At 36.3% G+C, this 14,436-nt stretch overlaps 1 protein-coding gene and 1 long non-coding RNA gene across 4 annotated transcripts in view; one reads left to right on the forward strand and one right to left on the reverse strand.

Moving 5' to 3' along the window:
* Positions 1 to 14,436, reverse strand: part of slc29a1b (solute carrier family 29 member 1b) — a 22,106-nt gene continuing 7,670 nt past the window's right edge. For 2 of the 3 annotated variants that reach the window (XM_048172354.1, XM_048172353.1), the window contains exons 2-12: positions 8,428 to 8,500; positions 7,998 to 8,079; positions 7,656 to 7,825; positions 7,430 to 7,569; positions 3,102 to 3,236; positions 2,785 to 2,882; positions 2,617 to 2,698; positions 2,461 to 2,528; positions 2,271 to 2,379; positions 699 to 784; positions 1 to 220 (exon numbers count right to left, since the gene is read on the reverse strand). In XM_048172354.1, coding sequence (XP_048028311.1) covers positions 17 to 220; positions 699 to 784; positions 2,271 to 2,379; positions 2,461 to 2,528; positions 2,617 to 2,698; positions 2,785 to 2,882; positions 3,102 to 3,236; positions 7,430 to 7,569; positions 7,656 to 7,825; positions 7,998 to 8,079; positions 8,428 to 8,453 — 1,200 coding nt within the window. In that variant the 5' untranslated portion in view covers positions 8,454 to 8,500 and the 3' untranslated portion in view covers positions 1 to 16. Of the gene's footprint in view, positions 221 to 698; positions 785 to 2,270; positions 2,380 to 2,460; positions 2,529 to 2,616; positions 2,699 to 2,784; positions 2,883 to 3,101; positions 3,237 to 7,429; positions 7,570 to 7,655; positions 7,826 to 7,997; positions 8,080 to 8,427; positions 8,501 to 9,097; positions 9,250 to 14,436 lie in introns of those variants that run through there. The other variant, XM_048172352.1, reaches the window with a different exon arrangement.
* The window catches only part of LOC125256384, a 21,846-nt gene continuing 17,930 nt past the window's right edge, over positions 10,521 to 14,436 (forward strand). The window contains exon 1 of the long non-coding RNA XR_007182105.1: positions 10,521 to 10,652. This is a non-coding gene — a long non-coding RNA (uncharacterized LOC125256384). The remainder of the gene's footprint in view (positions 10,653 to 14,436) is intronic.

Here is a 14,436-nt window from a genome sequence, read left to right on the forward strand (position 1 = left end):
TGGATGTGTCCTCTACTCACTTGGGTCCGAAGCACATGCACAGACTGGCCAGATATCCGTTGGAAAAGGCGAAGAGGATCATGAAGGCGATGAACCAGCCATCGTGTAAGAAGTAGACGGGCAGATTGGAGCGAGGCTGGACGTTACAGAGCATGAAGAGAGGGACGAATATCACACGCGCCACTATCAGAGCCGGCAGCAGCTTACTGTCTTTACCAGGCTGACCGAGAGAGAGAGAGGTGAAAATATAATATGCATAAAATAGCATTTGTGTTTTGCATGAAACAGCTGCACTGAATTTCATTGCACAAACCAATATCCATCCAGTCATCTGAATTTATTACTGTATGTAAATCCTCCCACCTGCTGATTCTGAGACTCATGCACATCTGTGTGATTTAATGTTCACTTCACTCACAATATCCATGTATCAACAAAATATTATTTGTATGATCCTCCCTAGAATGTCTTTATTCATCTGCAGAAATCTGAATATACCTCAACAAGTGTTTGAACACTTTAGTCAGAGTTTAGAATTAGATACAAAATATCAGATTAAAGGATGCATAAACACAATCAAAACATTTGGGGAAAAGAAGTTTGTAAATGTTGAAAATGCAGCATTTGAGACACTTGATCTGACTTCAGTGTCCAAACACTGTTTTTAAGACACAGTAAGATGCATGAACGTTTCTTACCCACATACACACTGCGGTCAGACTGCGGCCGGCCCAGTCAAACACATTGAAGAACAGGAAACAAGACACAGGGATGAAGTACATCTCTGAAGAGAGAGAGTTTCATCATATTCATTCTTCATATTCAAACCCTGAAGTGTATTAATATTCTCCTGAACTGCTCATATTGTAAATGCATAAACAGCAGCAGAAGTGATTTACAGTCTTGTTTGGTATCAAAATGGTTCTTGGTTTTCAGGCATAATTCACTACACAAACACTTTATGGTTATTTTCATATTTGAATTTGTTTTTTCCTGCCGTCTAATAATTTTCAAACATGATCTACTGTACGGAAGCACATTCCTGCCACATCAGAGAAAAACAAATCGTGCTTTGGTAAATCATCATTTTGAGATAAAATCTCAAAAATATTACTTAATATATCATAATTATGACATAAACGTTTTTCATAATTTTGTCTTTGTCATAATTTCAACTTTTTAATCTCAAAATGACTTAGCATGTCATAATTTTTTACTTTTTTTATCAAATAATTATGACTTAATATGTCAATTATGGCATATTTAACTCATAATTTTAGTATTTGTATCTCATAATTATGCTTAGTATGTCATAATTTACTTTTTATGTCAATAAAATTTGAAATTATAACAAGTCAGATTTATGAGATAAAAGTCAATTGACTTTGTATCTCATAATTCTGACTTTTTTGTCATAATTTCGTCTTTTTCATCTCATAATGACTTAGTATGTCATAATTTCACCTTATTAATCTCATAATTATGACTTGGTATATCATAATTTAATTTTTTTTTAACTTATTTCAATCTATTTTATAATTTAAGTGTCAATTTTGACTTTTTATCTCATAATTCAGATGTATTTTTTTGGTCATAATTTCATCTTTAATCTCATGATGACTCAGTATGTACAAATTTTTACTTTTTTATCTCTTAGTTTGTCAATTTCAATTTTTATTTCAATTTATCTCATAATTTAGTGTCATAATTTTGACTTTTTATCTTCACAATTCTGACTTTGTCATGATTTCACCTTTTTATGTCATAATTATGACAGTAATTATGAGATTAAAAATTAAATTATGACTTAGTATGTCAATTTCTCTTTTTTATCTCATAATTATGACTATTTCAGTAATGATAGTATGTTATAATTTTAATTCTTTTAATTTTTTTTTACTTATTTCGATTTATCTCAATTATGACTTAGTAAGTCATGACTTTTATCTCATAATTATGACATACAAAATTATGACACGTCAAATATGACGAGCTATATTTATGAGATAAAGTCGAAATTGATGCATTAAATCATAATTATGAGATTAAAAAGACAAAATTATGGCATAAGTCAAATATCTTGTCATAATTTCTACTATCTCATATATAGCTTGTATGTCAAATGACATTTTGTCATAACTTTATTTTTTTTAATCTCAGAATTATGACTTTTGACTTTTTATGTCATAATAATGATCTACCAAAGCATGCTCTGGCGTCAGTAATGATCATTCAGAAGTGCTGATCTCTAGTGAATCTCACTCTCTCACCCCACGCTCCTCCATCAGCGATGGTTGATTTCACATCCACAGTGACCGCCGGAAATGTGCCGATGGTGATCGTGAAGGCGAAACACACAGAGAGAGCCATGACCCAGATCTGAAGAGGAAAATGAAACTTTTACCTGTGCAAAACTCACTGCCACGACACTAGGGCGTTGCTATGCAGCTGTGCGTTTACCTTCTTAAAGATGGCCAGCATGGAAGGTGTTTGTTTGTCGTCATCTCCGGCGCTCTGCTGCCGCTGATCTACAGAAGTACATTCAAATAAATGTTTTCGACTATAAAATTCAGACACATTGTGCAGCAACATCTGATCTGAATTACGTGACCTCACCTTTCTTCAGCAGATTCATCTTGTTCTCTTCATCCTCAGCTGGCTTGTTCTGCTGACTCTCCTGATAGTACTGGAAAAACGCCTACAGACGAGAAACAGCACACATATTGTAAATGTTTCGTGCTTTAAATCAACGCCTTCGGATTTTCCCAGCCGCTCGGATCTTACCAGTTTAGGAAGGGCGATGTACGATGCGATTGCGAGGGCGATAACGACACATGCTGTGATGAAGTATCCAAACGCGCTGTCCTGTAAAGCAGAACCACCTGAGAGAGAAAATCACAAAATTAAAGGAAACTTTCATCTTTAATGCATCTGTGATATTTGCTTTGTTTTAAGGGACCTAAAATAAAGAAATGTGAATATACTTATTCTTCAATAAAATAATGTGTTATTTGAGTTGCATTGCATATGTGTTATTAGATGCATTAGTGCATATAACTTTTGCTTGTTTTTTCATTGAAATGATGTTTTTTCAGACTCACTGGCGATGGCACAGATCATGGCGAACGCAGCGAAGGTTCCTGCGAGGCCTTGTCCGCTCATGATGGGTGTCGTGTAGGAAGCTGGAAGAAGGCCGGCCATTCCAAAGAGACTTCCCTGCAGGACGGCTCCGAACGCTGGGAAAAACACCACATACACACACAGCTTTACACAGTTTCTAAATCAAGAGAACATGAAATGACATTCATAACCCATCCAGCTAACACAAATATGTTCTAAGAACATTTTGTAATGGTTCTCTAAACGAGTGTTTCCCAACCCTGTTCCTGGAGGCACACCAACACTGCACATTTTGCATGTCTCTCTAATCCAACACACCTGATTCCAGGGGCGGATCTAGAAAATTATTTATAGGGTGGCAAAGGGGTCTATGAGGGGTGGCAACACCAAAGCAAGCGCCCATGCATAGTTTTTGGAGATTTATGGCCTGACATGCACAATTGTGTTCACAAACATTGCATTACCAAAATAAATAACAAGATTTCAATATCCATCATGTCACCAAGTAAAGGCACTATATGAAAAACATCAACAGATTTAAAATGAGTCTGACCTTGTATCACTAAAGGAGATGAGCAGTTTTATTAATATTACACAGGTTACTTCGATGGCATAAATCACATGTTTTAGTGCAAGTTAAAGAACAACAAAAACTTGTTTTTTGCAAACAATTTTTGAGTTTCTGTTATTAACAGAAGTGGGAATGTCAGTGTGTGTTCACCCAGAACAGCCTAGCAACTACATACTCTAGCAACACCCCAGCAACTGCAGCAAGAGCCTAGCAACCACCCAGAATCTCCTAGCAACCACATAGCAACACTTTAGCAATCACCCAGAACATCTATATTCTAACCTAACTGACCAAACTATTTATGTTTTTTAAACAAGATGACAAGCCAGCATACATTTGTCTTTCAAACTTTTAATCTAGTTGAAATGAAACAATTCAACATTTTCTCACAACTATAAACACAATCTCAAAACTATGCACCAACTTGTACAAATCTCAAACTTCCAGGTCAAAATAAAATGTTTTAGTCAAAAACTTATTCTTGTCTGACAAAATCAAACTTTGGCATCAGATGACACACAAAACTTAACAAATACACAGACTACTGCACTGCCCAGTGAACACTAGTGAGATCATATAACACTGTAACAAAAATACCGCCTACTGGGATTCAGGAAATATTTTGCAGCTCACTGTCTACTACACTATACAAAAATAAATTTACAGTAAAATACAGCAATGATTTTTTTCCTTTCTTTTTTTCATTTTACTATTGTAAATTGATCTGGCAGTAGATATGTATAAACTTGGTATGCACCACAATACAGTATACTGTCAATTACAGTAAAACTAAACTCAGCATCCTCTGCACATTTGGCCAAATTTTATTTTTTTATATAAGGTACTATAGCAGTGTATTGGTCTTCTGACACAAGACAGTCATTTCTCAGTTCTGCAAAATACAGTAACAAATGGCTACAGAGAAAGTTGACAATCACAAGTTTGAGGGTGTACAGCGTGCTACAGTTTACTGTATTTCCCTCATCTAAAGTACTGGTACTGTGTAAGTTTAAAACCCCTGTAAATTATTCATTCAGCTCTCTCAGATTTTGACTGGTGTGTGTCATCAGTTTTGTAGTCATTGTTAAACGTTTTGAGAAATGTGTCTTTGTTTTGAGAACTGAGTGAATAGTGTGGGAAACTGGGCCAAATGAATCACTTATAGTGTTAGCAATCGAGAAAAGCTAAAATACATTTAGATTCTTACCTAACTAGTTTCTGTGATCGGGATCTTCTTATTGATTTCATGTTACCGTTTCGTCGGATGGCAAAAATACCTTTATGATGAAAGTGGAGCGGTCGGTGAATCAGCTCGCAAAAAAATTACGAAAATTCGAGGACTTCCGAGTTAGCCGAGAAGCAGTAATTTTCCGATTCACGAACAAATGGAAAACAATTCGTAAGTGAACTTGGCTGTGCTGTGTTTTTGACTCCCAAAGAACCGGTTCATTAGAGTCATTTGTTAATGAAGCTGACTACATTGGGCGCGCTGCGTGCGCGTGCAGCTTATTGAAAGACGTGTTTTCTTGCCATTATTTTGCAATACGCTGTATTTTTTATGTCATCACATTGAAGCGCTGCTGCTGAAAAGCAGTAGTACTTGAAACACTGCTAACATTTATATTTTATTCTCTGATAATTGGTGGCAGATGGGGTGGCAAAGCTTTTTCTTAGGGTGGCAGTTGCCACCCCGTGCCACCCTGGTAGATCCGCCCCTGGCTGATTCAAGTCATCAGCTCATTAGTAGAGACTCCAAGACCTGAAATGGGTGTGTCAGACAAAGGAGACATGCAAAATGTGCAGTGTTGGTGTGCCTCCAGGAACAGGGTTGGGAAACACTGCTCTAAACATTCAAAACGTCTTTTTTTTTTAAAAATGTTATATGGTATATGGTTATAAAAAGGTTATATTCTTGGTTATGTAAATGTTAAGGGAACATTCCATTTGTTCCCATTTCTCAAATGTTCTCCGAATATTGTGAAACCAGAAGTAACATTTAAAAAACACTAGACACATGACATGCAAGAAAAAAAAATTGTGCGCATGATTTACTATTTCATTCCCTCGATTTACTGAAATGTGCGCACGATTTAGTAAATCGAGGGAACGAAATAGTAAATCATGCGCACGTTTTAGTAAATCGAGGGAACGAAATAGTAAATCATGCGCACGTTTTAGTAAATCGAGGGAACGAAATAGTAAATCGTGCGCACGTTTTAGTAAATCGAGGGAATGAAATAGTAAATCATGCGCACGTTTTAGTAAATCGAGGGAACGAAATAGTAAATCATGCGCACGTTTTAGTAAATCGAGGGAACGAAATAGTAAATCGTGCGCACGTTTTAGTAAATCGAGGGAACGAAATAGTAAATCATGCGCACGTTTTAGTAAATCGAGGGAACGAAATAGTAAATCGTGCTCACGTTTTAGTAAATCGAGGGAACGAAATAGTAAATCATGCGCACGTTTTAGTAAATCGAGGGAACGAATTAGTAAATCGTGCGCACGTTGTAGTAAATCGAGGGAACGAAATAGTAAATCATGCGCACCTTTTAGTAAATCGAGGGAACGAATTAGTAAATCATGCACACGTTTTAGTAAATCGAGGGAACGAATTAGTAAATCATGCGCACGTTTTAGTAAATCGAGGGAACGAAATAGTAAATCATGCTCACATTTTAGTAAATCGAGGGAACGAATTAGTAAATCATGCACACGTTTTAGTAAATCGAGGGAACGAATTAGTAAATCGTGCTCACGTTTTAGTAAATCGAGGGAACGAAATAGTAAATCATGCGCACATTTTAGTAAATCGAGGGAACGAATTAGTAAATCATGCACACGTTTTAGTAAATCGAGGGAACGAAATAGTAAATCATGCGCACGTTTTAGTAAATCGAGGGAACGAAATAGTAAATCATGCGCACGTTTTAGTAAATCGAGGGAACGAAATAGTAAATCATGCGCACGTTTTAGTAAATCGAGGGAACGAAATAGTAAATCTGTACTGTAATATGTAAATATGTCAGATCTAGTCTATAGTCTCAAAATATACTTTAATAATCAAAGTATCAGTGTAATTTTAGTTTCCTCATCTGTCAACATGATGCCGGTGAATCTCAGAGCTGGTTCAAACATATCCACATCACTATGATCAGATGATTTTTGAACTGCTGTTTTCTCACCGCTGTCATTTTTGTTGTGCTTATGTTTATTTTGTTTTTGAGAGGAAAGTGCGCGGCACATTTACATATTCATCTAACCGTCGCTCTCAGCAGTGTGGACGGCGTTGGGATGTTCGTTAGCATATCGCTGCAAAGGTTTCCAACTTCTTTTTACTTCTAAGCAAAGAAAGAACTAGAACTTCGGCGTAAGTATCAGAGCCTTGAATCACGTTCAGTCAGTGTACGTTATATGTGCAATCACGAGCAGGAAGTTGCTCTGCAGTTCACATAACGGCCACCGGTGTCGCTAATAACAAGGGTTTCTGAATTCTACATTTAAAATTACTTGAAGAACTACTTTGAGTGAACCTTCATGTTAGCTAGAGTTCTGAGAACGATCCCTGTTTTCTGGGATTCCGCATCAAATTTCAGAGTGAAAAAAGATTTTAGACTTTGGTGAAAGAGAATAAAAACTTTGTAATATTGTTCTCAATCAAATGCCATGTTGATTTAAATAAGTTAGTTCGTTAAGTTTGAATGGAAATGGAAGCATGCATTCGTTGTGGAGCCTCACAGTTGATGCAGATGATTTTAATCATGGTGATGATGAAGAACGGCAGCGGCTCCAAGTCTACTTTCACCAGGATGGCAGTCAGCAAAAACACCAGCAGAATGGCCGCCAGACTCCCTGCGATCCTGATCTTCTGAGGAATTCTAGAGATTCAAATCTCAGTTTAGAGATTGAATAATCCTGTTAATGAATCGACGGACTCATCTGAGTGTTGATTATTGAGTCTCACCTCTGGTGAAGGGCCGAGTTGAGGCAGGTGAACACCAGCAGAGGAACCATAGCACACAGCGTCATCACATTATTAAACTTGGCCTGTAAGACGCTGCGTGTGGCTTCTTCAGTCGCGTTGGCTGAGAAGTTTGCTTCATTTAAAGGGTCTGCGAGGCGACTGGTGAAATACTACAAGATAAACAGATAGAACAGAGATACGTATCATCTGTTTTTGAGAGTGCAGTTATTGCTTTTGCTGCATTGCAACACTTTGTCAGCATTTTTGGTCGACTATGGCAAAAACCAAACCACTTTACATGTACTTCTCACGAGAAATATGTGATGCAACATGCAAAGTTACCACGGTGGCTGTCATGAAGAAATTCCACGGCAGCAGCGTTCCCAACCCCAGCATGAAGAAAATCCACCACACGCCATTATATCTGTCATGAGAAGAGACGCAGGAATGAGAATATTTCACCGATTCAGATCAGTGTTTTGGTTTATTGGGTTTTGAAGCACCAGAATGAAGAAGGTTTTCTTAAAATCTACATTGTACAAAGTTCTTTGAGGAGATTAACTCTTTCCCTGCCAATGTGTGTTTGTGTTTTTTTTAAAGTTGCTAGCCAGCGGTGACATTTTTTTTTATCATTTTCACAAAAATTTCATGGTAATGTAAACATTCAGCAGTGAAACTCACACAAGAATCTCATTTTGTTCTTGTTATCTGACTATCTCGAGTCATGGCTCGCAAAACGGCAAGATAAGCCTTAAACTGATGTTCCACTTACTTGTCTTTGGGCACCTGAGGGTCCATGTCTGTGAGATTCAGAATAATGACACTGGATTTTGTTGTTCAAGCACCTGAAAGGAACATGGACGTGTTCAGATATATGACCAAAAAGTGAAGAAAAAATGGAAAAGTTGAAAAAGTGTTCAATGAAAAAAAATCACTTTCTAACATTCATTAAAGTACAATCATAATTATAACATGCATAATATAACAACATAAAATACATAAAAATAAAACGATACAGAATAATTAATAGATGCCAAATATCATGCAAGAATATAAACAAAACTTTCAATTTTCAAAAACCTTTCATTTCAGTTATTTCTAAGTTTAAATCTAAACTAAACACAAATAAATAATAAATAGTATTAAAAACAGGCTTCATTTCATTATGCAAACTAGGCCTTTAATTTCTTATTTTTTGAACTTTTGGAATTAAATTGACTAATATTCAATCCTCATCCTCTACAATGTACTGTAAGTACAGGAATCATAATTGGAATTAAATCAAATAAAGTAATAAACACCATATACTGTGCAAGAATATAAACAAAACTTTCAAAAAAGTTATTCCACAACTTTCAGTCTTAACTAATCAGTCATAAAAAGAGTTTCACAATCACTGCAAATAATTGCAATAAAAAAGTGAAGTGAAATAGGCTACTTACTGACACACAAATCCTGTACTTACACACGCGAGAACTACTGTATTATTGCTCTCTGCACAGCTGCAGGAGACTTTAGCGTTAGATGGGTGGAATAACCCTTATCTGACTCCGCCCTCCTCATACATATGCAGCGACACCCTTATCTGAACACCCAGACACACACACACACACACACACACACACACACACACACACACACACACACACACACACACACACACACACACAAAACACTGAAATGCGTCTGCAAAACAAATTCAGTGGGAAATTTCTCAACAATGAAGCACAGGCTAAAACATAAATGTTCAGAAGACATAAAAAGTAAATACAGTTATTTTATTATTTTGTTTTTAATCATTATTTTATAATTATTTTTATTTAATATTTATATTAAAAATACACTATGTAACTCAACATCAGTTCTTCTTCCAAAACTTGTTTTGTCTTATCCTGATTCAATATGGTAGGTATATTTTTTAACCCCCCCCCCCCCCCCCTCGTATTTTCTGTGTTCATGTTCTGTAATTGTTATTCATGCAAAAAATAATAATAATAATAATAAAAACCGAAAAAAAAAAAAAAATCCCTCTGGTGTGGGAGTGGCAGGTTTGTTGTCACAACGAATCGACAAAATCTGACTTTTGCTGCGTCCCAATTCGCCTATTTGTACTACGCCCTAAAGTATGTACTCTTTTTGTGAACAAAAAGTACTTACATTTGAGTGTGTAGCAAAATAGTAGACAAGCTTTGGGACATACTATCACGTCATACAATCGCGTCTTTGCTCTCTGTCGCATCCTGTCACCGTAAACTGGCCTGTCAATCATTTTACATCCTCCACATTTCATTTAGCTAATTTCCTACCGTATCGGAGAGAAATGCAGCACGTTGATCTACAGTCGCGGGTCTTTCATGTGGAGAACTCTCTTCATATGCATAATGATGCATTTAAAAGTTAATGGCCAATTGGATCTTTATAAAAGTCCACATTGGTATTTGCAGATGAAAAATAACACAGATAACATTAAATTAAATATTTTCTATCAGGTGATTATTAGTCACTCAAACCTCTCAGCGTCGATCGCGCATATCCGCCATGTTTTGTAGTTTTTTAACACTTTTTACTCGTATTTGTAGTTCCGAACAGAATCCTCATCCAACGCGCAATGGGTTGTGGGCAATATTAGCCTTTATAGTGTTCACGGATCCACACTTCGAAAATCTACTGGAAATAGTAGACCATCCGGGGACCTTTGGCATACTCTTTTCAACAAACTATGCTTTGGGACACACTTATTTTAATCTCACATACTATTTAGGATGGATAGTATGGACATTGGGACGCAGGGATGGAGTCGATAAATCTTCAACCTCCGGGAAATCACCCGTTTTATCAAACAGTCGCCGAACAGAGGAGAGTCTGCTGGCGGAGAGAGAACGCGACAGAGCTCGTAATAAAACAAGAATCAACATCAGCTTGGCTTTCGGAAGATGGCGGGAATTGAGGGATTCGAAATGTTGTAAAAGAGGCGCGGAGATTATGCTGTTTTTAAAGGTGAGCAATGTGTTTTATTGAACAGATAAACTGTCATATGTCGTTTATTGTAAAGCATTATCTATTGTGAAGCTCATTTCATTATGGTTGCTGTAGTTCTGTGCTGGAATTTATTTTAAAAGAAGGACTGTGATTATACGGATAAAGCTATAGTAACGCGTCTTCAGTTAGTAAGCTTGAGATCCTTTCCATCTAACTGGTCATCTCTTATCCCAAAAATGAAAATTCTGTCAATTATTCCTCACCCTCATGTCGTTCCACACCCATAAGACCTTTGTTAATCTTCAGAACACAAATTAAGATATTTTTGATGAAATTTCCTCTCTCAAGATCCATTAATGTACTAAAAACATATTTAAATCAGTTCATGTGAGTACAGTGGTTCAATATTAATATTATAAAGCCACGAGAATATTTTTGGTGCACCAAAAAAACTAAATAATGACTTATTTAGTGATGGCCGATTTCAAAGCACTGCTTCAGGAAGCTTCGGAGCGTTACGAATCTTTTGTGTCGAATCATGATTTGGATCGTGTGTCAAACCGCCAAACTGCTGAAATCATGTGACTTTGGCACTCCGAACCGATTCGACACGCTGATTCATAACGCTCTGAAGCTTCACACGCGTGCCTCGTGCTGATCACGTGATCAGCTTCGGCCAATACTGCGCCAGCATTCGGACGTAAACATGGAAGCTTCACTGGGTTGTTGCGTCACCTGCGTAAGATAATGACAGGGAAGAGAAGAGATTGTTGAATGAAGTCGTTACTTTTGTTTTGTTTTTGCGCACAAAAAGTATTCTCGTCTCTTCATAACATTAAGGTTGAACCACTGCAGTCACATGACTGTTTTAACGATATTTTTAGTGTCTTTCTGGACCTTGAAAGTGTTGATTATATTGCTGTCTATATACCTCTCAGATTTCATCAAAAATCTTAATTAGTGTTCTGAAGATTAACGAAGGTCTTACGGGTGTGGGACAACATGAGGGTGAGTAATTAATGACAGAATTTTCATTTTTGGGTGAACTAACCCTTTAACAAACATTACGTGGCATGGCATCTTACACACAGAAGCCATTAGGCTTGTTTGAGATGAGCAAATTCTGCGCAGAACCGATCACCGGTGATCACCGCAAGATGCATGGCGGTTAGAAATGTGTCCGAGGGCGATCTCTCTATGGGTTGTGTGATTGTTGTTTTATACATTTTTTTTTTTTTTATATATAAAATTAAAGTAAAAATGATTGATACACACATCTTTCAAATGGAAATAAATAACAAGTACTTTGCATGTATTGTTCATTATGTTGATTTTCATATAAAAGCAACAAAACTTAAATTACATCCAGTTTATCAGCAACAATTTTTTTAATCCCGCGATATCCGCCTTTGATCTCGTAGGTTCTGATCCACTACGAGAACCGAGAACTGTCCGTCTTGCCTGCACTTTTTTCACTCCTCCCCTCACTGCAGCCGCCTACTCTCGTCACGGCTGAACTTCATGCGAGGCTAGGCGCATCTCAAACAAGCCTATTGTCACATGCCATTGTGGCACATCCGTTAGCACGTCCGGTTTTCATTGTCATGGACCACTAAATCTTGTGACACGTGCCGATGGATTGCATCATGTGGCACGGAAGATGTTGCGGAACTTGTCACCATATGTTGTGGCTCCTCCATTAGTGACTGACTGGTTCAGCAGCTATTCTGACTTAACTGTGACACAAAATCCCAAATAAATAGCCCAATTTAGTGTTTTTTTTTTGTTTTTTGTTTTTATAAATGACAATTAAACTTATTTACAAATCAGTAATATTTTTCAAACATGTAGTCAGTCAGTTGCACATGTATTTCAATTGAATTGAATTGAATTTATTACTTATTTGTAAGTTAGATTCTAACAAAAACAAGTAATCATAGTCTGATATTAATCTAAATAAATATAGATAGGCCTATAATTTAATATGTGGTTATAATATAATAATCCACAACATGTGGCGACAGGCTCCGTAACCATTTCAAAGGCACATGACGCATGTCACAAGTTTTAGTGGCACATCCCACTATCCGCTGGCATGCCAATGGCTTTTATGCACAATGCCACTTAATGTTAATTCCACTTCTCCACTGGGGTTTGTGTTGTAAAATGAATATTATGCATACAGACACTATTTCTGAGGCCTCAAGAACGAAACCTAAGGGTTGCATCTTAAAAACGCTGAAGCGGCCAAAACTGATCACAAGACCAATGCCGATATGGGAAGTGCGCCTTTTCTGCACAGGTCATGATTATGAGTAATAAGTTCAGCTGAGGTCTCTAGTAGACACATTTGCACCACCGCTGAACTTTCTGATGAACCTGTCCGCTTGTGCTGTACCAGGCGTTCAATATCATCAGAGATATAGAGGCTTCAGCAACCCAAATTCCTTCTGACAGGCTAAAACGTCTCCAACAGGCAATTATTTAAGTTGAACGTGAGATATGACCTGGACTGCTGATATTACAACAGTTGTTTTTGGCTAACAGCACATCGTATAAGCTATGATGGAAACAATCCAATTTAAAGAATGATCTCCCCACAGAAAATTTTTGCAGATAAGAGCTGACAGAAATACAACTTGGCAAAATCATCCATGGAAAACATTTAAATTGCTACAAGCAGCGCCGCCACACCCTTTCATGGATGCAGGGTATATATGAAAATACTGTAATACTCTTTGAATATATAATATAAAAAATAATATACAAAAAATTAGGGATGCACCGAAAACCGATAACTCTATATTTGAAAGCCGATAACCGATATGTTGGCCGATAAATCTAAATACAAATTTTTATATCGTTTTTGAGAGCCTGATTATAAAAACAAAAGTCTCACTACCATTAACATCCATGTCCAAACACACAATTATAATGTTCTCATTATAATTTTATGTACAGTAGCCGATATGACAGATTTGCGCTGCACTTGTTGCACTGAACTGTATTTTCCTTTTTGAAGTGATTTCAATCATATTTCAAGCAATTCGAAACCATAATGGTGAACAGTGAAGAGTCTCAGCTGAAGGAAATAATCCATTATTTATCAGCTTTAATATCTCGGCCAAATTTTCTTATCGGGCCGATAATGATAACGTTAAAAATGCGCATATATATCGGCCGATACCGATACATATATCATGCATCCTTACTAAAAATAAATAATAATAAAATAATAGTGTGATATTTTTTAAAAAATGGTACTGAATTATTAAAAAATGTAAAATATGAATTGTTACATTATTAATTTGAGTCGCTCATTATTATTAAAATAATCTTAATAAGCAAATTAATTAAGTTTTTATTGTTTATTCAGTTGCTACGAGTGTATTTTAAACAAGAACAATGTATTGACAAATCAAAATTCATGGTGTAAAGTATCCGTTATATAAAAATGATTATTTAAAGATAAATTACAAATATTATATTGATGAAACTACAATACCCTATGAGACTACTAATCCTATGACCCTATCTTTATCTTCAGCATGAATATTGTTGTTTTTCGTCACTCAAATTAATGAAAGAAAAATCATGAGGACTTATGGAAGAGGATTAGGGCCAAGCAATAATAATAATAAAAAAAAAAAAAACATCTTGAGATTAAAGTCATTATAATGCAAGATTAAACTCATTAAATTTCACGAAAAAAAGTCAAAATACAATGCTGAGAATAAAATCATTAAATTGAGAACAATGCCGTGTTTCAAGAAAAAAAACTCATTAAATTTCTAGAAAAAAG

The sequence above is a fragment of the Megalobrama amblycephala genome, linkage group LG21 (genome assembly GCF_018812025.1).
Source record: "Megalobrama amblycephala isolate DHTTF-2021 linkage group LG21, ASM1881202v1, whole genome shotgun sequence".
NCBI classification, from domain to species: Eukaryota; Metazoa; Chordata; class Actinopteri; order Cypriniformes; family Xenocyprididae; genus Megalobrama; species Megalobrama amblycephala.